General features: G+C 40.8%; 1 protein-coding gene across 15 annotated transcripts in view; it reads left to right on the top strand.

The window, feature by feature from the left end:
* The window catches only part of AHI1 (Abelson helper integration site 1), a 282,040-nt gene that overhangs the window by 64,630 nt on the left and 192,479 nt on the right, over positions 1–24,931 (top strand). For all 15 annotated transcript variants that reach the window (XM_075597389.1, XM_075597388.1, XM_075597387.1 and 12 more), the window contains 4 exons: positions 15,814–15,920; positions 17,438–17,556; positions 19,050–19,180; positions 20,826–20,966. In XM_075597389.1, coding sequence (XP_075453504.1) covers positions 15,814–15,920; positions 17,438–17,556; positions 19,050–19,180; positions 20,826–20,966 — 498 coding nt within the window. The remainder of the gene's footprint in view (positions 1–15,813; positions 15,921–17,437; positions 17,557–19,049; positions 19,181–20,825; positions 20,967–24,931) is intronic.

Below are 24,931 nucleotides of genomic sequence, written 5' to 3'. Positions count from 1 at the left end.
TACAGATCCATGAGAACTTCAATACGTTCCACCAGACCATCAACCTCAAACTCACCCATTCCCTAGACAAAGTATATTTCCTAGACACCACGAATTACTATAAAGAACAACCAACTACAGACTTCTGTATACTGCAAACCTACAGACAGAGCCAGTTATTTGACGGACAACAGCTTCCACCCCACGCATACTAAGCATGCAACCATCTACAGTCAAGCCATACGATACAACCGGATATACTCCGACACAGCAGATTGTGAATCCAGCGGATTACACAGAATCCAGTGAATTACAGCCTTGAGATCGGATTTCATAAACCATGGATATAACCACAGAATAGTAGACCAGCAAATCCACAAAGCCACCAGAATACCAAGAAGTGATCTCCTTGAATACAGACAGAAAGAGATAAGCGACAGGGTACCTTTGGTGGTCACATATAACCCACACCTAGAAGCCCTATGCAAGATCACCAGGGAACTACAACCCATTCTCCAGGAAGATACAAGACTGCAACAGGACTTCCCTGAAACACCCTTATTATCATACAGACAACCTCATAATCTCAAGAAAATGATGGTGAGGAGTAAAGTATTCAACAGTACTACTGAATGCGGGACAAGACAATGCCAGGACGCAAGATGCAAAACCCGCACAATGCTCCACACAGCGGGCACAAAACAAATACCACACAGGAATCTGGAGTACAAAATCAGAGGAAGGTTCACCTGTTCCTCCAGCAATGTCGTGTACCTCATCATGTACATAATATGCCCAGGGGGCTGCTACTACATAGGTGAGACGGGACAGGGGCTAAACAAGAGAATGAATCTGCATCACATGCGGAACAAGAGACAGTCCTGTCAGCAAACATATCTCTTACTGTGGCCATATGATGAATGATCTGAAGGTGGCCATACTCAAAGGTAATCTTAGAACACCGAAAGAGACGATTGCATGAATACAAATTTATGCAACTGTTCGGGACACTTAGCGGTGGCCTAAACCGAGACCGTAGTTTCATGAGTAACTACTGACACGAGAACTCTCTTCCCATGAGTGCTAAAGGCCATGTGTCTACATACTGCGCTATAAGAATGTACACACAGCTGTGTCTTACACCTACTAATACACTGTAATTCCATCCCTATATACAGTACCAATAGGGACCACATAGTATCTACACACACTAATAGTAATGCTATTAGTACCCTCTTACATTTCTACACCTACCATTGGTATACACTCCCACTCCACACACACCTTGTGTAAAGTGCTGTATACACTGTGGGCGCTATATAAATTTATATTTACATACACACACACTCTCTTACATCAACAACATTCAGGGACCTTTTAACACCTCAAGTTGTAAAATCGCATACTGCACAGGGGGGAGGGATAGGCTTCAATCACAGATCACATTCCAGGATTTACACTGTTTTAAAGTAAAAACCCTTTTTTGCTTTATCCATTGTAACACTGCCGGAAGAAGAGATCAGTGTACAACAGGGCCCCGGGCATACGGCGGGTTCCGTTCTAAGGACCCGCCGTATAGTGAAAATCGCCGGATAGCGGAACCGGCAATTTTCAGCTGTACGCATGCGCAACCCGGCAATTTCCCCCTTGTGCGCATGCACGATGGACGACGCGCACAACCTACGTTCTGCGCATGCGCACCGGCGGCAACAGCCCGTTCTGCGCATGCGCAACCTCCTAAACAGATACGGCGGCACCGAGAAGGGGGCCGCCATATCAGCGGATCGCCGAGAAGATGGGCCTTGCTGTATCTCGAAAATTCGCACAAATAAAAGCATTTTGTTAGCCACAGAACGGTATCGTCTATTCATTTTGATTATTTATATATACACACATATACATATACATACATGTATAGTGTGTGTGTGTATGTGTTTGGATAGATAGATAGATAAAACAGCGCAACCACAAGTTCAATACAATATAATGTAATACAAGGGAGGTGCTTGCCAATAATTACTTATCTGTCCCTGAAATGCAAACAAAACAGATATGACACCAGCACTCCTGTATATCATTAATGAGCTACAGTAAATAAAGGGAACGGTGCAGTAGAGGGAGAATCAGGACAGACACAAATAGAGAAACTAGTATACACCAGACCCAACAGGGGCCAGTGGACCAGTGACGAGTCCCCTACGTAACAGCACTCAATATCACTCAATAATATAGTAGGTATGGTTGTAACCAAAAGAAGCACAGAGCTACGAACATCCAATATAAGTACTTATATGATGTAATTATATTAAAAATAATTTTAATAGTTATACAAAAAAAAAAAATAAGGTATTAAAACTGCCTTGTGCACAGAGTGCTTCAAAAGTTGAAGCGCAGTACAATAGCAAGGTCAGTGCCGCTGGAGGGGGTAATGACAGGACTGGATTGCGTGACAAAAATAGAAAATTGAGTCTACTAAGAAGGGAGCTCCTAAGCAAACTCCCCCCTCGCACGACCACGCTACAATTAGTCACTATATTAAAGAGATGCACACACTCAAGGTAAGTTTAAAGTGTGACAATATAGAATCACTGAGGAAATGTATCTGCAAGAGCACTAAGAACCAAAAGGTGTATACGGATATGGGTCTAGACACCCTAAGTCACTATAATTATAATGACCTACTTACTAGGAGGAAGAAAACTAATAGTTGAGCTCCCCCCTCCTACTGCCACACTACAGTATCTGTCGATATAACTCAGAATGTCCACCTGCTATAGTTAATAAACATGTCTAGTGTCAATAGTGAGATGAATAAAGGACATATAGGGATTATAGTTAGACAGTACTTAACCCAAATGTAAAACGGGAGGAGGGGGGAGGGGGAGTTTATGGGTGATGTGGGGGTAAACAGTCACATGTACCCCAATTATTGCACTCAGTATATAATATGATAGTTAGGACTATAGTAGTCCTTCAGATAGTGTCTGAAGTGGACCAGCTATTTCAATAAAACCAAAAAAAATAACAAAACTTTCATATACAATAGAAAATGTATAAAATCCTTCTAAGTGTCGTGGTGATATACACAAGGTCATTCAGTTGTTATATCCATAATACCCCTGATGAAGGAGTCATGTGCAAAACATATGTCGATAAGCGGACGTGACGCCTGTGAAATGGTGATCTCTGCACTAGACTGACTCAACAAAACAGCTTGTATATGGGAATTCTTTTTCCTTTATTGGTCCTCCGTGGCCATGGCTATTTACATACGCACCACTGTACCTTTTATGTTAGCTCTGTAGTGCTGCTTAAAGTCTGTTATTTATTCATAGCAGATGCGGGTGTATAATGCTTCCGCATTTACATCTCACTACTATCAGTGGTAGCCTTTAGACTTGCATTGTTTACCCACGGACTACACATGGCTGTCACAACTTGTAGGCATTTAATTGTATCCTTTTGCCAAGCTGTGTAAAAGCTACTACTTGTAGGCATTTAACTGTTTTCTTATGCTAAATTATGTAGGGGTGTAACGCTGTGCTCACCACAAACAAGGCGGGACCCCGTTACTGAGGTGGGAATGGGTATAAACGCCACCCACAGTCACGGGGGCACGTCTGGAGTGCGGATGGTCAGGCAGCCGGGTCAGGATTGGAGAGATTAGAGTAGTCTTGATACTTGCCGAGGTCAAAGGTAGGGGCCGGTAGAATGGTCTGTGTACGATAGCCGTGGTCAGGGGTTGGAGCCAGTAGAAGCGTGGTCGGGATTGGAGAGATGCGGAAGGTCTGAGGTAAGCCAGGTCGGTAAGGCAGAAGTGAGGAGTTCAATCTGAAAGCACGGCAACAGGGAACAAGACAAGGAACCAGGAAGTGGGAGAACAGCGCTAACTGGAACTATGCTCAGCCAAAGTGCAAGTGGCACAGCTGAGCATATATGGGAGAGCATGACCAATGAGAGAGGGGGCGGAGCGAAGGCGCGGCCTCCGCGGAGGCACAGATAGGAGGACAGGCACAGGAGACAGGTGGGCATAATAACGAGAGTTGACACGCAGCTTGGGAGCGGTGCAAATGCGTCACGTGTGCGCCGCGCGACGTTGATGCGCGTAGCAAGCGGGGGGCGGAGCCAGATTCTGCAACATCAGAAAAGCTCCTGTGGAATGCGTGCCGTATGGACAGCGGGGTTGCATGAGACAGGTAAAGAGGGAGTGCGCCGCGGGGGACGCGCTCCCCGATTCCTTACAAGGAGCTGCTACTATGTTACCATGCTATGCACTACACTATAATCTGTTAACTCAGTATGTGTATGTGTAGAGCTTCTGCACTTACCTTCTTTGTATAAGAGTAACAGCCCAGCAGCTAATATTGGCTATACACGGGTACTTTTAGTGTTTACCTTTGAATTAAGCTCTGATTGGCCATTGATACAAGCTGTTTAAAAGCTGCTACATGTGGGCATTTAACTGTGTTCTTATGCTAAGCTATGTAGGAGCTGCAACTATGTTACTTTGCTATGCACTACACCAGGCCTGCACAACTCCAGTCCTCGAGGGCCGCAAACAGGCCACGTTTTCAGGATATCCCTACTTCAGCACAGCTGGCTCAATTAGTGTCTCAGTGATACTGAGCCACTAATTGAGCCAGCTGTGCTGAAGTAGGGATATCCTGAAAACGTGGCCTGTTTGCGGCCCTCGAGGACTGGAGTTGTGCAGGCCTGCACTACACTATAATTTGTTAACTGTGTATGTGGACGTGTAGAGCCTCTGCACTTAACTTTTGTGGATAAGAGTGGCAGCCCGGCAACTAATATTGGCTATCCACGGGTACTCTTAGGGTTTACCTTTGGATGAAGCTCTGATTGGCCATTGCTACATTGTATATCAACCATAGTGCCACAATTTTATGTGGTAGTTTGGTAAGTGGTTCATCATTGGAGACAATTATTAGAAGCATCTTTATACCAAGATTCACTATACTCCAATGGGGTTCATGTAAGCCTAATTGGTTCTATATATGTACAGTATATTAGGAATAGAATTGAATGCTGACATAGTATCTCCGTTATCTTGAGTCTATACTCTTGGGTAATTGGTGTCCCCATTATGGCTATTTATGAATTCAACTTGTGTTGCAATGTTTTTATATTGCTTATTGGAACAATGGAGAACATATTACATTTAACTAGATATATACATTGCACACTAGTATACTAGGACATCATCTACCATCTACCCATTTTTCCATGTATATCATTTGGAGTATCCCTACTATCTCCTTCAGCTCTCCATAAATCCATTTATATGCATATACAATGCTACATATTATATTTACCTTTTTGGATTATGGATATAACAACTGAATACCTTGTGTATATCACCACGACACTTAGAGGAATTTTCTAATGTAAATACTTCATTTGATTGTGTATATTATATATTTTGGATGTATTAAAGTTTTGTTATTTCTTGTTTTTATTGAAATAGCTGGTTTGATCTATTATGATCGCCAATCAGACACTATCTGAAGGACTACTATAGTCCTAACTATCATTATATTATATACTGAGTGCAATAATTGGGTTACAGCAGGGCCCCGGGTATACGGTGGGTTCCGTTCCAGAGGCCCGCCGTATAGTGATAATCGCCGGAAAGCGGATCCGGCGATTTTCAGTGCTGCGCATGCGCAAACCGGTATTTTTACCGTTCTGCGCATGTGCGACCTGCGGTCTGGGCATGCGCGATTTCAAATTCAACATGGCGGCCCCCTTCCTGGTGCCGCCTTATCAACGGATCGCCGAAAAGCAGAGCGCCGAGAAGCAGGGCCCTGCTGTACTTTTGATCCTTTGGACCAATTCTGCGAATATAAGTTATGTATCAGTAGTAGTGCTTCCAATAGCACAGTGGTGCCCGTGGGAGTTGGGCGGCAATCCCGAGAGCCGTTTCGCTTTGGCGCTTTCTCAAGGGATGTGACAGTCGCTCATAATCATTTAACTGCACAGGGAAGGGGCTCGGCAAGGCGCCTTCCAATCACAAGCTAAGGGGCGTGGCCGTAATGACGTGACGGCTAGAGATGCTAAGCCCCATCCTGCTGCGTGACAGGCTACAGAATAAGCCAATCATCAGTCGGCAGAGTTTCACAAGGAGTGGAGCATGTGCAGTAATCACACCTTAAGGTAGTACTGGGAACCTAGTACAGGCATACCCCGGTTTAAGGAAACTCACTTTAAGTACACTCGCAAGTAAGGACATATTGCCCAATAGGCAAAAGGCAGCTCGCGCATGCGCCTGTCAGCACGCCTTGAACAGCAATACTGTCTCCCTACCTGTACCGGAGCTGTGCGCAAGCGGCGAGACTATAGAGCCTGTTACAAATGCCTTATTTACATCAGTTATGCACGTATATGAAGATTGCAGTACAGTACATGCATTGATAAGTGGAATAAAGGTAGTGCTTCACTTTAAGTATATTTTCGCTTTACATACATGCTCTGGTACCATTGCGTATGTTAATGCGGGGTATGCCTGTATAACCAGTTAAAAGGATAATACATAATAGCTGAACATCTTACATTGGTGAAATAACAGAGAACATGTCATGCACCAAAATAAAATGTGCCTATGCACCAGAGACCATTATAACAGTAAAGAGGACTACATCAATAAAAATGTAAATGTACATATGGACCATAATACAAAAAAGGAGTGAATAAAAAACCCTCATTAAGACCCTTTGGAGATGGGGTCTGCAGATCATAGATCCACCTACACTCCCTCTGTAGGAGGATCCTATCCCAGTCACCTTGTCTTTGTCCGATACTGAGATGATCAATGTCAAAGAATTTCAAGACTTGCATTTTGCCATCATGTGCATCATGAATGTGCCTCGCTATAGGTGACTCCAGATGGTTCCTGACTGATCCCATGTGTTCCAAGACTCGACGTCTGAGTTGACGATGAGTCTTGCCCATGTATTTTTTTCCCACAGTCACATGAGGCCATATAAATAATCCCAGTAGTGGTTCAGTTGATAAATGTCCCAATGGTTAACTCCTTTGAGTCATTCCAATTATGGAACTTTTTAGCAGGCAACATGAAAGCACAGGCCTTACAATTCCCACATTTAAATGATCCATTAGGTTTGCTTGCCAGCCATGTTTTAGATGTCGGTGTGGTATAGTGAAAGTGGAAGAGCAGGTCTTTAATATTCCTCGCCCCTCTGCTAACTAATTTTGGTCCTGGTTTTAATACTGGACAAAGATCCTCATCAGCAAGCAGAAGATGCCAATCTCTCTGAACAATCCGTGAAACCTGAGACCACCGGTTGTTCTAGTTCCCAACAAATCTTATGGTTTTAGATTGCTGGGATCTATGTTGATAAGACCGTAACCTGCCTTTGAGCTTGTCTTGCTCAATTAAAAGCCCGCTTAATGCATGCAGAGCTGTAACCCCTTCCCAAGAAGCATGCCTTCAGTTCCAAAGCCGTTCTTTAAAGACCTCCACATTGTGACCGCAGGAACTGACCTACATTAATATTTTGTACCAAGTGTGGTGGTTGATGCGTAGTAAATTATAAAAGACTGTTAGTAGCAGTCTCTTCCCTGAAAGTTTTTGTTAATAGTTTACCTTCAATATCTCTATAAATAGTGATATCCAGGAAGTTAATGGAGTCTTTTTGGATCTGTCACGGTAGTGCTGCCCGCAGACCAGACCCGTCCAAAAACTGAGGTGGAAAGTATAATACCACGCACCCGCAGCAGAGTGGCGTGTCCGAAGTGTGATAGTAGTTGCCAGGCCAGGAGTCTTTAGTAAGGGAACCAAAGGTACTTGCTGTGTCCGGAGGTAGAAGAATCGTGGTGATTGCCGTAGCCGGGGATCGAGGGTGCCAGAGGTCCGGGAGTTAGTGGAGCGAGCCGAGATCGAAGGATGGAGAGAGACTGCGTCATGAGGAGTAAGCCGGGGTCCAGAGCCAGAGGAGGAGTAGAAAACCAAGCCGGGTCAAACCTGAAGAATACGAAGAACAAGAGCACACACGAATACTAGCCCAACTAGCAGAAGCTATGCAGAGCAATGATTCCCAGGGAGAACAGGGGTAATATACATGGAGGGACCAATCAGGGAAGGAGGCAGTGCGGGGGTGTGCCGTGGAGCGCCTTGTGACTGGTGCAGACTGTGATCCTTGCCTGTGATCAGCTGTGGAGTGTGAGAGCAGGAGCGGGGCTGCAGCTGTACACTGGGGGCATGGCTAGAAGGCCAGAGGAGTGAATAAATTACTGCCGGAGGCGCGCGCTGTGTAAGATCCTCCTGCGCGCGCCCCGACAATATGGCGGACGCAAGAACCGGCGTCGGGCGAGATCGCCTAGTTCCACGCCGAGGACACGTCAGTGGGGAGCGAGGGGCGGCAGCAACGACCTCCGAGGCAGGTAAGGAGGTGTTGCGTGAGCCCTGCTTCCTGACAGGATCTCGCTTGTTAACCTAAGGTTCAGCTCATTACAATTGAGGACATGAATAAATTCCAGCAGGGTTCCCCTTGTACCATGCCATAGATAAGGATGTCATCAATATATCAACCCCAGATGTCGATATATTGTGTATAGTCATCCATGTCGTCTGCAAATACAACTGTCTTCTCCCACCAGCCAAGGTACAGGTTAGCATAAGTAGAGACACATATGGTGCCCATTGCTGTACCCTGAAGCTGGTGGAAGACTTTATTATTAAAAAGGAAGTAGCTCTGAGTTATGATAAAACAAACAAATGATGTTTCTGAAAATGCGTGCCCCTCGAGGTTAAATAGTACTTAATTGCCCTCATTCTTGCGTGGTGTGGAATACTTGTATATAAGGATTCAACATCCAGTCCAACAAGTAATGTATCATCTACTGAAATGCCATGAAGTCTACAGAGGACATCCTCAGTGTCTTGTAAAAAGGAAGGAAGAGTGACAACAAATGGTCTTAAAATCTTGTCCACATAGGTGCTCACATTAGTGGTAAGGTTCCCTATCCCTGAAACGATCGGTCGTCCAGGGGGCGGGTACCCCACCCTTGTGTACCTTTGGTAAGTAATAATACGTGACTATACGTGGTGATTTACCCAAAATAAATTTCTGCTCCTGTTCCGTAATTACTGCCTCATTTCTGCTGTCCTGTAATATACTGATAAGTTCTTTTCTAAATGTCACCGTAGGATCAGATGGCAGGATCCTCTAACATTTATCATCCGACAGTAAACGGAGACTTTCTATCACGTAATCTTCACGTTTTAAAATAACACTATTCCCACCTTTGTTGGAGGGTTTGATAATTATGTCGTCATTTTGTTTTAGCTCTTCCAAGGCAATTTTTTCCCGTTGTGTGAGATTATTACTTGTTTGGCAGGGATGGATGCTTTCCAAATTGTTTGTAACCAGGCAGACAAAGAACTCAATGTTGGCACTTAATTCAAAAGGCGCATAAAAGTGGACGTGGTCTTAGATTAGTAAATGGTGCAATTGAAAAACTCCTATCACCATCTTCCAGTAACGATGTTGCATCTTGGAGATGTAGGTAATCTGCTGCTTCAAGTGCATCAAATGGAGTGTTCTTTAGCTCTAGCCATAACTTCTTTGTGTATAATTTGTGTAAGAGTAACTTTCTAGCTAACAGGTGGGTGTCTTTGACCAAATGAAAACAGTTGAAGTTGGCTGTGGCCTTTTCTTGTTCTGATGTGAGTACTAGATCAGACAGGTTTATGACACGTAGGTCACACTTGGGTCAAGAGGTTATCTCATTTTTGAGGATTTTTTTCCCCTTGTTGCCAAACCCCTCATACTTCCCTGTCTCTTAGACCCGCTCTTCCTCCCCCCCGCCCCTCTCGTCTGCCTCTTGATGGGGTGGGTATACCGTACCTCCTGGTCCTAAAAAGAGAGTAAGAAGTTGAAGAGGATCCCGTATTTGGCTGACTCCTCTGGGTCTTCTCACCCTCAATCTCAGATAGCTCCCACTCAGTTGAAGAACCATCATTAAGTTGTGTCTGAGGTGCTTTGGGAAGGTTGAATTGAAAGATTCGTCCCTCCTTAAAGTCCATTGAATCACGACAAAATTTACTTTGTTTGCGGTCCTTTAGCTCTTTAGTAAATGTGAGTGCAAAGTTGTCAAAATTCTCATGTGTATTCCATTTTGAAATGTCCAGCTGATGAGTTTCGAGTTTTAAATTGACTTTAGCCACTTTTTCTTTTTTGAAACCAATAAGAAGTTGCATAAGTTTTGTTGAGCAATCTAAAAGAGTGCTCTCCCATGCTTTAATAAATTGGGTATCAGTGATCTGGTGGGAGGGTGCCAGATTGAGCCTAATATTACTAGATGTTGTTTAATATTATTCTCCAAACTGGAGATTTCCCACCAGATCTTAATTTGTTATATGTAAGTCTTATCAATACACCGAAAAAAAAATTTTTTATCTGGCGTGTCTGCTTGCTCACTACTGCCAGTTGCAGAGAACACATTCATAGCGTCATTGTGCCATGATTCAAAATCAGGTCTATTTGAGACGTGAAATGCAGCCACAGGGTGCTCAACTCCACAGGCGCTGAGTAGATATCAAATGAGAACAGAAAGACCTAGGCGCAGAACAAGAGACACAAAGAAGAAAACAAACATGGTGTAGTATGCCTGTACAGTAACAGATTGGATCTGTGATTGGTAATACACTCACATCTTATAGAGTAAAGTGATGCATGTCTCCAAACAATTGTTGGCACAGGAATCACAGATAGTCTGTGTATGTCCACTCCAGGTCTCTCTGCACTGCAGCTGTGTCTAGTTTCCTCCAGACTCTCGGTGGCCACAAACATTTTTAGGTAAAAATGAAGTGGAGAAAACACATATGTGTAATTCCTTGTTTAATAATAAAATATAAAAATATATAAAATTGAGTTATTCACTCATACTGTACAAAATGTCAGTGCATTTGCGTACCCAGGAAGAGAGAATCAGACCTAAGTACGGGTCTCTCACTCTCGTCTCACTTCGTGTCTCACCCGGCATCTCTGCACCTAATGCTCCGTCCTCAGCTGGCTTCTCCTCGCCTCTCACTCCGTCTCCGCTTCCGCGCCACGTGACGTCACTCTCTTCTCGCGGGAATTCAAAGAAGGAGTGCCAATGCTGATAATCCCTTCCTGGAAAGAACGTACACCCTACGCGTTTCTCCGTTTGCGGCTTCTTCAGGGGTTACGTTAATAATGACTGACCCTAACCTTATATAAGCACCTCCCAACTTACATTGGTCAACAATTTTCAAGGATAATAGCCAATAAGATGATGACATCAGATATCTTAATGTTTTAAATAATTTTACAGAGTATGCAGTCCCTAATAAAACTTACTATATAGCAGATTGTGGGAGCTAAGTTATAAATTCAATGTCCCCTACTGTATAACCTAAAAAATGAATTAAATTGCAAAAATAACTTACAGAATTGTAACTGATACGCTCAGTGAACAGAATACAAATTTATGATACAATTTATGATCATATTAAAATATAATTAATCAATATAATTATCTTAAACAAACTTAGATCAATTCTTAAAATATCTCACTTGAGTCATTTTCACATTTGCACAACATATATGATTGTCACAGTGTACAAGAAGATCTCTCTCTCTATCTATATATCTATATATCAATATATATATATATATATATATGCGCCAGAGTGATGTGAAAAAATATATATAAATAAAGATCCTAAATAGGAATATATACAGACAATAAATGGGTACAAGAACAATATAGGTGTGGGTGCAAAAAAGGGGGAAATAATTAGAAGTATATAGAACCCAGTCCTTCAGAAAAGTCCATCAGATGGTGAATAATTAGTAGATGATTTGGTAGAAGTGTGGGGATCTTCGGCAGGTCTCAAAAGGATGAACCACATTTGTGTAAAAAAGTACATTTCATGATGGAAGGAAGGGGAGGAGGGGAAAGAAATACACTCACAAGGGTAAGTTTAAAACAAGCGATTGTGAATATAATCACCGCCCAGCTGGTGGCTCTGCGTCCTGAATCACACTCCGTGGTATAGGCAAACAGCGGAACATTGAGGAACCCCAGGGCATGTTGTATCATCACAAAAGTCCAATAAAAGCAGATATACTGTTGCTGGCAGCCGCAGAATGTCCCGCACTCAATTTGGTCTGTCCGTGCACATGCGCGGCGACGTCCTGATGTAATGTCACTGCGTGCAGTGTAGCAACGCTCCCTTACGCGTTTCGTCGCTCTAGGGCGACTTTCTCAAAGGGGGAAGTCTATTTGGTATGCTTGCGAATTGCTGTCAGATTTAGTAACTTTACCCAAAGCTTTGGGCTGTCATCTTGGCAACACCCCCTCATATTTCCCCAGATACCCCAAGAATGCCTTTCAAGATACAATCCCCAAACTTGCAAACCCAGGTGTTGACCCCCAGATACCCGTAGTCCTATAAAACCCATAACAATATCTCTAGTCAGTGGTGTGACCAGCAATAAAACAATTCTTGTATTTTTAAGACAAATTGCAAGTCAACATTAACTTCTGAGGTGCCAGATTGATGAAAATACTTACTACTTCTGCCATCTTCATTATAGCTACAGTAGAGATATATATATATATATATATATATATATATATATATATATAAATTATGTATTAAACATAGCGCATAACTCCAACGGAGTCCCATTCCCTCCCTGAGGAAGATCCCCCAGAGGGATCGAAACGTTGGATTTATGTGCTATGTTTAATACATAATTTTTGTTACCCGCCACCTGAGTGCTGTCGCCTCTTTGCCGCTTCATGGTAATGTATGGCTTTATTACCTTTATGGGACATGCACCAGCTTATTATTAAACCTGTACAGGAGTACCAGTGATCTTTTAATATATATATATATATACATATATATATATATATATACATATATATATATACATACAAACATACAAGGCAGGACAAAAATAACATGAACATATCTTTTTTGTTCTAATTTCCATTTCATTTAACAAGTGAAATAAGCAAGTAGAGCAAGAACATGTTTTGATATTTCCTCTTACTTTACTACTTTCAGTTATCAGAATGTGTTGATTGAGGTTTCTCTGCATATTGATTCTCAGAAGCCTGTGCTTTTCCACTGTGTGAATACATCAAATAACAAAAAATACCTTCATTTAATGTCAGTAAAACGGAAAAAAGCAAGAATAAAAAAAATAAAAAAATATATTGTAGCACTTCATGTTTTTCTACAATATTCAAAATGTTCTCTATCTACAGTGTAAAAAGCAATATACAGAAGCACAGCTTAACACACATGTTTATGAAAGCAGCAATACTACTTCCCCCACCCCCTTTTTTCATCTTATTTTTTATATGTAGAGCATGTGACTGTGTATATAGTTGTACATTCTTACCTAAACTGGTAAGCATTTGGTGCTACTGTTATAAATCTGTAAAAGTCATGATTGTGAGCCTAACATAGTGGCTGCCTTTCAGTTTTATATCAATCTTTCAGTCATTGTAACTTAGTTTACAGCTCCAACTGCTGGGAACATTGGCAACAAATTATAATAATCAGGAAAGTGTTGTAAAGATCTTGCACTGCTTGGGAGGTGGGCTAAAACCTGCTACAAAATTCAAAGGATGCTTCAAAACTCATTAAAATGGGATTAAGAGTTGAATTACCATATTGGCCTGAATATAGTACGGCCTCGCACATAATATGACCCTAAAGTTTTTAAGGTGTTCTACATGAAAAATGAAAGGTGCTAGGCTGCGCATATAATACGAGTACAGTTTTTGGCAGGACATTTTTAGGAGAAAAAAAAACATAGCACAATATTCAGGCCAATACGGTATTTATTTTAAATTGAACTGATTTATTTAAAAAAAAAAAATGTTTTCACGTTTTCTTGCTTTTTAAGCAGTATCTTACAAAGAAAAAGGACACTACCAACCACTACTGATTGCGCACCATTCAATTAGACTGTAAGCTCCTTGGGGCAGGGACTCCTCTTCATTAATGTTACTTTTATGTCTTAAAGCACTTATTCCCATGATCTGTTATTTATATTATCTGTTATTTATTTGATTACCACATGTATTACTTCTGTGAAGCGCTATGTACATTAATGGCGCTATATAAATAAAGACATACAATACAATACAATTCCGACTAAAAACATAGTCAGAGGTGCACCAAAAAGAACCTGATATAAGATACAGTATCAACAAAAAAGTACTGCACAGTAGTTGAGGCACAAAAGCGTTCTGAAGAATGATGCACTCAGTAGGCAAACTAAAAAAAAATAGAAATAGTTATTGTGAAACACAAAAATATAGAATAATAATAATAATTATTGGCTAATACAATCTAACAAACACAATAAGTGAAATAAATACATCTACTGTAGATAATGGAAATTATAAGTGTGACCTAAATCTCAAGAATAAAACATGGGAGATAGCAGCATCAATGGTAAAACAGACCCTAATAAATGTCTTATTGTACATGTCAAATGAGCCAGAGAGGAATATATGATAATATATCGGTTTTGTCGTCTTGTCTAATAAACATATCCGTAGAGAGATGCACACCAACTGGTGTCAGAGGATGAAATAATCTGCCCCTGGCCTAACAGACTGACCCAGACTTTGCTAGTTAGTATCAGATAGTGAGGAAAACGTTGTGATTCCGGAAAAGAAAACAGTTATATGAAATGAGTCCTCACATTCTGTTTCAATAAGGCACCAGACAGATAAGTCTCAAAAAGTATAACATTTCAGACTGCTAATAGTAAACGATACTTGCAAGTCTCCATGTTTTTCAAAATGGCGGAATAAACTTCTGACAGAAAATCTCACTTGCTGCCAGGGAATAGGTGCAGACTCTATATTGCAGGAGTCCTCGACTCCAGTCCTCAAGGCCCTCCAGCAGGTCAGGTTTTCAGGATATCCCGGCTTCAGCACAGGTGGCTCAGTCATTGACTGAGCTGCTGATTGAGCCACCTGTGCTCAAGCCGGGATATCCTGAAAACCTGACCTGTTGGAGGGCCTTGAGTACTGGAGTTGAGGACCCTTGCTATATTGTACAGACAAGTGTGTGTTGGGCCGCGGCTCACTGCAGCAACAGAAAGCTCTTCCTTTCGATCGGACAAATGGGTCTATGCTGCAAATGATGCTTTCACAATAAATATATATTTTTGTTGTTTGCCTGCTGAGTGCATCATTCTTCAGAATGCGGTACTATTTGTTGTTCAGGAGTATCTTAATTCATGAAAATGTGATTAATGCAAAAACCCACTGTTGTGATCCCAATTAGAGATTATAGTTGTGATATAGGTGAACTTTTGTTGTGATTTTAGAAAGAAAGACACATTGATAAATCAGTTTATTTAAGTTCTGCTTTGTTTCTTGATTACATACTGTAGTAGCAACAGCTGTCCATGTTCTTTAAACACATTTTTTTTTTTAAATTATTGCTTAATTGTTCCATATAAACCAACAATTTATATAAGCAGAAATGCTATTATTATTCCATTTTCTTTAACGGTCTTATTTTCGCATTTACTTCTAAATGTATTGAATATTAAAATGTACTGTCTGCTTAAACACAATTTAAATCATTAACATTACACACCAAGCCATTCATGTTTAAGTAAAATATCTAGTGCTATATTATTACTATATTGCTGTAGGATCTTGTCGGCCCATCAAGGTTTCCATTTATCGTAATCATTGGTGTAGCTATGAAATACATTCCCTGGCCTAATATACTGTACATCAGTCATTGGTTTGTCGGTTTCAATATCACTTCTTGGCTTGCAGGACTTCACATGTACTCCGGAGACAATTCCGGGATGATTATCGTTTGGAATGCACTGATCAGTGGAAGCTCTCGACAAAATCCACTACAACACTGGAGCATCATAAAGGTAGATGAACAAATACATTACTATTATTAAATAACCTTATGTTTTAACCTTGGTAAAATACAACTACTTATAGAAATCTGGCCCTTTTTTGGCAATAAGACTGAAGTAAGTGTTGGTTCGACTAACTGTAATTTGCTGGATGGTGTCTTTCTGATGTCACATACAGTATGCTGAAGAAACAGTACAGGGTAGTCTTTTATATGAACCAGAGCTCGTAAAGTCCCATGTACCTTCAGCATTCTGAAATGGACATCTTAAGCAATTATTATAACTTTAATAATTGAGTAATGTTTAATTTGCAAACAGACCGATTACATTGACATTAAAGGGGAAAAAAATGGAATAAAAAGGAAAAATATTACAGCTGTTTGAGAAGTGCACCCTATAACGTGCACTAATTTGAGCTACTTAAAGGAAACACTGAGAACTCTGAATGATTTATTTAGTATAATTACACAAACAATATCTAAAACTAACTTTTAGTATGAAAGTGTAGGTGGTAAAGTTAAATTTGTTAGACCTACATATAGCTCACCGATTTTAAATTTAGCATACATCCCCCCCCCTCCTTTCTTTTCATTGGTAAATATTTGTTAATGAATCTTAATCTTGATAGAATTTGCAGGTGTAAAAACATTTAAAAAAAATAAGTTTTATATTATTGTTTTTAACAGTTTTCGTACATTTTTCTTATTTGTATAGTTCTTAATTCCACCTAAATTGCTAGTTTCCCGCGTTAGCTCTGATATTACAGGACGCTTTGACTTCCATGTAGCTCCTTCAAAATGAATCTTGGTTATTGTGCAGTAATCCCACTACAAAAAAAGAGAAGAACTGTACTAGACGAGAACTCTCTTACCACGTACAAAGCCGTTTTTGTAAATCTGATGCTTTGTCCAGGTGATATAAACTTTTGAATTATTAAGTGTCAGGCAAGATAAAATTAAACTCTCCCCAGAGCCCAGTGTAATCTAATTAAATAACCTCAGAAGATAGAGATTTGTTTTTTTTTTTAACACTAGAAAAACTTCGAAAAGGAAGCAGGACATGCTCAGGGGGAAATATACTAACAGTAAAGTATATGTGTTAAGTGGAGTCCTCTGTGATCAGTGCTGGGCTTTATCTCTGATAGTCTGTACTGAACTGGGTTGCTATTTTTTAATTCTTCTTGACATTATATTTTCTCTCTATTTGTGATGATTAGAAAGTACAGGCAGTAGTGCCATACTTTACGTAGCACTTATCAGGGCTAACTGAGTAGGAATCACTAGTCTTTTAGAAAAGTAATACAGTGTTCTCTTATATGGGGGGGAAATGATTTGGCTTGTCATTTGTTTATTTTTCAACCGGCACTAAGAAGAAAAAAAGTACTTTAAAGGAGGAGCAATGTGTGCATTTAGTGTACAGTATCTTCTGCCTCTTAGTTTAGATCTTTAAAAATGTCACTCTTTCAAGTTGATGTTTACGGGTTTTTTTTTATCTGACTTTTTATTTCTCTGTTCTGATTGTTCCTTTAGGAAATTAGGGAAATTGACATGAAAGGTATCCCAGTAAGTCATTTACAAGTTCATCCAAATGGAAGGCGTTTGCTGATTCACGCGAAAGACAGCACGCTACGGATTATGGACCTCAGAGTGTAAGTTATTAAAACCTAAATACTGTACAGTACCATTAACTTTCTTAAGCAAATAATTAGATGCAGATGAAAAAATAAATATACACATATATGCCCATGTAGGAATATATTGTACTCGGGTAAGTACTGCTCTGGATTGAGCATGACTTTGTTAATTTGTCTAAAAACTATTTCTATTTAAAAATGTGTTTTTACACACACACTAGAATCAAGTTGTTCCATTCAAAAGGCAGTTTTATTAATTTTCACGTCATTTAGCAGAATTGTACAGTTTATTTTCCTTTGTGGCCTTCTGCAGCTTTCCACTTTTTACTGTTTGAATTATTTAACCATTTCTCAGCATGGACAGTAGAGCTTTTTTGATCAGATAGATATGGTGGCCATTCTGGTTTTTCTTTCACAGGTTTTTTTTCAAACTGTAATTTTAAAGCTTCTACGGTGGTATTTAGTCAGTTGCGTTGTCTTCTTTGATCCTCAAGTGGAAATCAATTCTTCATCTTTCTGTAAATACTGTAGATTATTCCTCTCTTCCCTTCTCAGGATTACAATGGATCTTCATAAATTTGGTTTTGTAATACTTTTACAAATACATGTAATATGCACCGTATATAAAGCAATTAAAAAACCTATTACATTAATATTTATTTTGTAGTAGTTTTCCCTACATGTACAGTGACCAACCTGATTCTCTGTGTCATTTAAGTGACATACAGTAGACATCTTAGACAATGAAATGTGTCGTGCAGTAGGCCCCAGTACACTTGACTCTTCCCTGGTTTCTATAAAACCATTTAGATATCCTATTTCCCTCATATACCTTAACAAGGCCTCAAATCTTATCAGACTAAAAAATAACTATTTAACAGAAAGTGTTCTTTTGTACCTTTGTGATAAATGCTGTTATTTATTTACTGTAGCTATTTTTACAATGTGGTAAACAACATTTATCACATTTCTGGGGCATAAGGTCTAAAAGGAACAATTGTAAATCCAATTCCCTTCATAGTCAAAAACTATTATGACCACATAGAAGAACCAACACAGCTACCCATCCGTCTTTTCGTGTCTACAAAGTATGATTTTAGAAAAATACTATTTTGACAAATATTATATTACAAATTATTGGAAATGTTTTTCTTTTTCATATCATGGTGCAGTCTACATAGTATTATACATAGAATTAAGCAGACACAATGATTTTTATTAAACTGTGGTGGTGCTGATTGAGCACTATTACATTGAAACTCTTATGAAACACCCTCCCATGGAATTCAAGGGAATTTCCCATGCAACAATGCTCTGATTTGATGCAGTTTAATGAATAATACAGAATGAGTCACTCCCTCTAAATTTCGAGCACTGGGATTTGAATTGGAGAAATGTCACAGTTCTGTTACCTTTAAGCTACTTCTCCAATAACAATATACAGTAGTTCCCCTTTTATCTCAAGAACAAAACTGAATATCTTTATGTCTTTATTTTAATTTTTTTAGACAAGCGGCAAAAAAATTAATTGGAGCCACAAATTACAGGGAGAAGATTCACAGTGCCTTTACACCTTGTGGGACATTTATCTTTGCAGGAAGTGAGGACTGTGTAGCATATGTCTGGAATGCTGAAACAGGTCAGGGGTTCTAATTTCTGACATTCAATACATTGTGTATGAAAAATAAGATTGTGCTTCTTAAGCCTTGCTTAGGTGGGAGATTCAAAAGGAACTTGATGAATTATTTTCACCATAAAGAATTAAAAATACATTTATTATAGTCACTTTACTTGAAAAAAAAAAAAACATAGGTTCCTGTATTGGCAGTTAAGTCATGGTATATGATGCACTTTTCAAAATGTACCGTGGGAAAATAGAGTATAATAGTGGTGCTTGCCATAAGGTACAGTACCTTCCAGCGCCAGAAGACCTCTCATAACCCATTCACTTGAGTAGACTATAAAGTGTCTTCTGATGCCGGAATGTGTCTTATAGAAAAGCTCCACTTGGCAAATGTAGCCCAATATCTGTAACATGCTTTTCAGTTGTGTTTCTTTATACTTTGAAGAAATTAATAACTGATGCAAAAATCATGTCTTGTGCTTGTGCTTGTTCATTGAGAGTAATTTTACTCTTATATGAACAGGGAGTTAGATTACTTTAAAAATTTTACTGATGAGATAAGCGTAAATAAAAAACACAGTCTGTGGTTATTTTGAAACAGAATAACACGTGAATGTATTCAAGTCAAGTGCACAAGGAGACAGCTTTTGAAAAAAAGCTCTCTAACAATAACACGATATGCCATATATTTATACCCTAAAACCTAAAGCTCCACCCCTTTATGGGGGGCTTGCACATCACTAAATATGACCTCATTTTGTAATACATAACAATGCTAAAACTGATGTAAGTTTGCAATACATAACAAATGATGAAAGTGTGTGTCACCTAAAATGACATAATCTTGTAATACATAACAAAAATGAAATGATACATACATTCTTTAAGGGGTTGAATGTGAAAAATGATTTCTATCTCTGAGTCCACCAGACACTCAAATGCTGAGAAGTTGGTTCTAATTCTGATCTCACTTCTCAAGACTTTACCTGGCACTTAAATGTGAGAACTCTTCTCTAATTCTAATCTCACTCCTCAAGGCTGTATGCCCCCTCCCTTCTTCTGCAGCTGGGCTGGTCAGAGCTGGTAAACACTGAGAGCGAAAAATCTTTTAACCCACTATAACTTTCATGCAGCTTTCATACAGACAGAAGACAAAATGGAAGACACAAGCACAGCACATTACAACGTAATTGACAGACAAGGACTAGAACAATAACAAGATGGCTAAAAAAAATAGTCAGACAAAATGGCTGCTTTGACTCTAATGTTGTTATGTCAGACCCCCTAATGTCTCAACTTCGTCAGTGATATATATATATATATATATATATATATATATATATATATATATATATAATATATATATAATATATATATATATTCTGTTTGAAAATGCTAAACATATATTTTTAAAATACTTAAAAGAGACTATTGATACAATGTGTGCAAATATTCTTTTTAGTAGTGGAATTCACCTTGCTATGTGAAAATGTCTTGTTAAAGAATTAGTATATCTTAAGAAACCCATTCAAGTCCTTAAGGACCCGTCTGCACGGCATTTATTTTGCAGATCCTTGCATGTTTACTGTAAATGATAGTCATAGTTTATCACAGACCAGTATCCACTTTACATGTTAACTGAATTCCTTTTACATTGCAGGAGACCAAGTAGCAAAGTATTGTGACCTGTCATACACATCACCTCTTCGAGATGTTGCCTTTCACCCTTTTGAACACATGGTGGCATTTTGTGCCTTTGGACAGAGCCAGCCATTACTCGTGTACATTTATGATTACAAAGGTGAGTATGGCTCACAACGTACAAGGCACTTACTGTATAACTGGTGGGTGTGGTTGTTCTGATATTTGTGTAGTCCAAACTGTACCCTAAAAATATCAAGATGTATGTACAGGACAATAATAAGAATTGTAAATGTCTTAATAGAGAATAGAAATAATACATTGGAACTGAAATATCAAATACATCAATATCAAAATATCAAAAAGAGGAAAAGAGGCACACAAGGCTTTCTAGAAATAATTGAACAAAGAATGTATTCAAATATTATAGAGAAAAATGATCTCCACAATTAAAGACGAATAAAATATAAAACTCATTCATGAATAACACTGAACAAGGGAATATGGTGTTAGATAATATCCCAAAGTAATGATCTTATTGTTACCAACACAGGGCCGGCTCAAGGGTATTCAGTACCCCAGGGCCTAGGCGAACCTTCAGCACTGTGTCTATTCCTCTCACCCCTCCTTCTCCTCTTATTCTCTCACCCCCTCCTTCAACTCCTCCTCTCTCACCCCCTCCTTCTCTTCTCTCACCACCTCCTTCTACTCTTCCTCCCACCCCCTCTTCTACTCTTCCTCTCACCCCTCCTTCTCCTCTTCTTCTCTCCCACCCATCCTCCATCACCTCTTCCTCTCATCCTCTCATTCTCCTCTTCCTATCTTTCCCCTTCTTCTCCTCTTCCTCTCTTACTCCCCTCCTTCTCCCCTTCCTCTCACCCCCTCCTCCTATTCTCCTCTCGCCCCCTCATTCTCCTCTCTCACCCTCTCCTCCTCTTCTCTCAACCCCACCATTTCCTCTTCCTCTCACCCCCTCCTTCTCTTCTTCTCTCACACCCTCCTTCTACTTTTCCTCTCTCGGCAGACACTCCCTGGCTGCCCTGCTCTGCTCCTGTGGTCCTCAGTCATCTTCTCTTGCAACCGCCTAACGTCCTCCACCTCTGCTGCCCTGCTCCGCTCCTGCCGTCCTCCTCTTCCCACCAACTCACCCCCCTCCTCCTCTGCCCCCCCCAACAAAAATGTGCTGCCCCAGGCCTCGGGTGCACAATCTTTTTCCCCTGCGCCCCTCTGCCGGGCTCTCCACCCTGCTCGTGCGCCCCCCCCCACCCCGCCTACCTTGGCTCCGGCGTTCTGACGTCACATCGCCATGGCAACGTGGAGTCACGTGACCCAGCTGTGTCCTTTGCCACGGTGTTGCCATGCCAACGTGTCTCCAGAAGCCGTTTGAGCCAAGGTAAGTGAAGTTTACAAGGCCTTCGCTGCTCCCCTGGCATTTAATTTAAGTGCCTTAGGGAAGCCCCCGGAGCCTCTGTAAACCCTGTGCCCTCCGCAGAAAATCTTGCGCTCCCCAGTTTGCTCGCCCCTGCCCGAGGCGACCGCTTAAGTCTCCTAGGGGTAGCACCGGCCCTGTACATATATATAGTTCAATTACCTTACTGCTAGTTAGAAAGTAGGGTGGTTTATATTTTTCTTTAATTCCTATGCTTGTGTTTCAGTCCTACCAGCAAAGTGGTTCATACACGTATTTTACCAAGACATTCTTTATTTGATGCAACTTTCAGACCACATTATTAGCCGTTTTCATCATCTGTTAATCTTTGATTCATTTGGGTGAAGTTTGTGCAAAGTTGGCAAATACTGTTTTTTATTGCTCATGTTGTGGTCTCCCCAATAAAATACATACATTGATTTTTGCTACTTCATGATAAGAAGTGCATTGTTATACTATGAGACAGTTTAGTATTGAAAGAGTCAGTCATAGAAGTACAATGAATTTAGTCATAAAAAGCCACAAATATTATTTTTTTAGATTCCTCTGATTATACATACACACATCTTGCTCATTATATTATCTGTATTCATTCCACAACATTGGTCTGCAGACAGACTCTAAGGGGGTTCCCAAACTGTTATAATCCTGCCGGGGAACTGACAGAATTCTTATCATTCACACCAATAACGAGTAGCACTTCCGGGTCACTCAGTGTTATGCTGTTTGTTGAAACCCTGTTTTGGTCCAGCGCAGTGGTCCTTCTCAAGGGTGCCGCTCTCATCAAACAGACACCGAGTCCCTCTCCCCTCCCCCGCCTTCTCACTGTGTTAATGAAGTGCTGGGGCCAGCGCTGGGGGAAGGAGGAAGCAGTGGGGATGACGGGATATATATATATAGATAGATAGATAGAGATATATAGATATAGATATATATCCTACTTCCCACGGTTCGCTAAATTGGCTGCCTTTCAGTTACAATCAATCCTTCAGTCAGTGTAACTCGGCAGTTACAATGTATTCTTATATTATTAAGGTAACATTGTCTATTGTTACAGTTTACAGCTCAAACTGTTGGGAACATTAATAACAAATTATCACAAACAGGAAAGTGTTGCAAAGATCTTGCACTGCTGGGGAGCTGGGCTAAACCTGCTATAGAAATCAAAGGATGCTCAGTAGGCTATATAGGGCTGCAATTATAGTAGGTCCGACGGCACATGCGATTTCGCACGCTGCGCGAACAAAGTGCAACAGCCATACCAGGCCGGCCATAGTGCGGGCGCGATACAGCAACCGCCCGGCAGATGATTTTGTTTTTTTCGTACGGTGGCAGCGTCACGGGAACGGCTCAGCCAATGAGGGCGAACCAGCCCGGTGACGCATCCACCACGCCTCCCCAATCGCTCCATCACAGTGCACCCATCGCTCGGGCGCCAGGAGTGCGCGATGCCATGGGCTCAGTCACGTGCGCCCGCTCCTACTATAATCACGGCCCTAAGAGGCAATCCATGCATTTTTTTTTCTTTTCCTTTTTTCCATTTTTTTAATACAGGATTAAAGCAGAGGGATCTCCGGAGCTGAACCCCATTAATTTCCGCTCTGGGGACCCCCTGCTTCCGGATGTACTTAACAGGGTTCACATTATGGGTGATTTTCAAAGCTCCTGGGGGGCCAAGTGGCAGCCGTGATGTCACCCAGGGCAGCTTTTTATGTGACACGGGAACTTTAAACTGCAGAAAACTGCAGGAGATCCTGGCACCCCCTTCGGAAGTAAATATCTCTGGAAGCAAGGGATCCCTGGAGCTGAAATTAACAGGGTTCATCTCCGGAGACCCCCTAATTCAATCCTGTATAAATAAAAAAGGAAGGAAAAAAAAAACATGAATTGTTCCTATTAAATGTCCATTAAAATTACATTAAAGAGTTGAATTTAAAAAATATATAGCATAAGTATTATCTAATACTACAGAACTGATTTATTTTAAAAAACAAAACAAAAAAAAACCACATGTAGGATACTGCATGAATTGCTCCTTTAAAAAAACAAAAATCGTGTGGATCTACACTCGTGTCTTGTTTGCAGCATTTGTAAGTAATTGCACCCAGCTGAAAAAGAACATTAATTTGCTACAGATCAGGGGTGCGCAAACTTCCTGCGCTGTGCCCCCCCCCCCCACTCTGCCTGCTCTCCTCCTTGGTGGTGTCCCCCCCTTACCTCTGTGACGTCAAATGATGCTGCGGGTCATTGACGTCACGTGACCCGAGTCGTCAGCTGCCGTCACGTATCCATGGCAATGGGCATCATTTGACGTCATATTGCCATGGAGACGCCTGACTGAAGCCGCGGAAGTACGTTTACAGAGGCCTCGTGCTCTCAGCGCTGGGCCTCTGTAACTGCTGCGCTCCCCCCCCCCCCCCCAAAAGTCGGGAATGCCCCCAGTTTGCGCACCCCTGCTATAGATTATACTTTAAGCAACTTAATTGCTGCTTGTATGTTTTCTCTCTTCTATTAGTTCTTATTTACATGTTTAAATAAGCTATTACAAAACATAATATGGGAGCAGCAGATGTCAGGACTGTATCTGAAGTAACCATAGTAGTGCTTTGAAGTGTGGTGCGAGGCTGGCAGCGCGTACAGCCAAATTCCCCGGTCTGCAGTGAGCTGCAGGGAGAAAGAGGGGGGGGCGTGACGGG

This window comes from Ascaphus truei, chromosome 4, assembly GCF_040206685.1.
Source record: "Ascaphus truei isolate aAscTru1 chromosome 4, aAscTru1.hap1, whole genome shotgun sequence".
NCBI lineage: Eukaryota > Metazoa > Chordata > Amphibia > Anura > Ascaphidae > Ascaphus > Ascaphus truei.
Note: the sequence above shows the minus strand (reverse complement) of the source record. Positions and strands in the feature narration are given on the sequence as shown.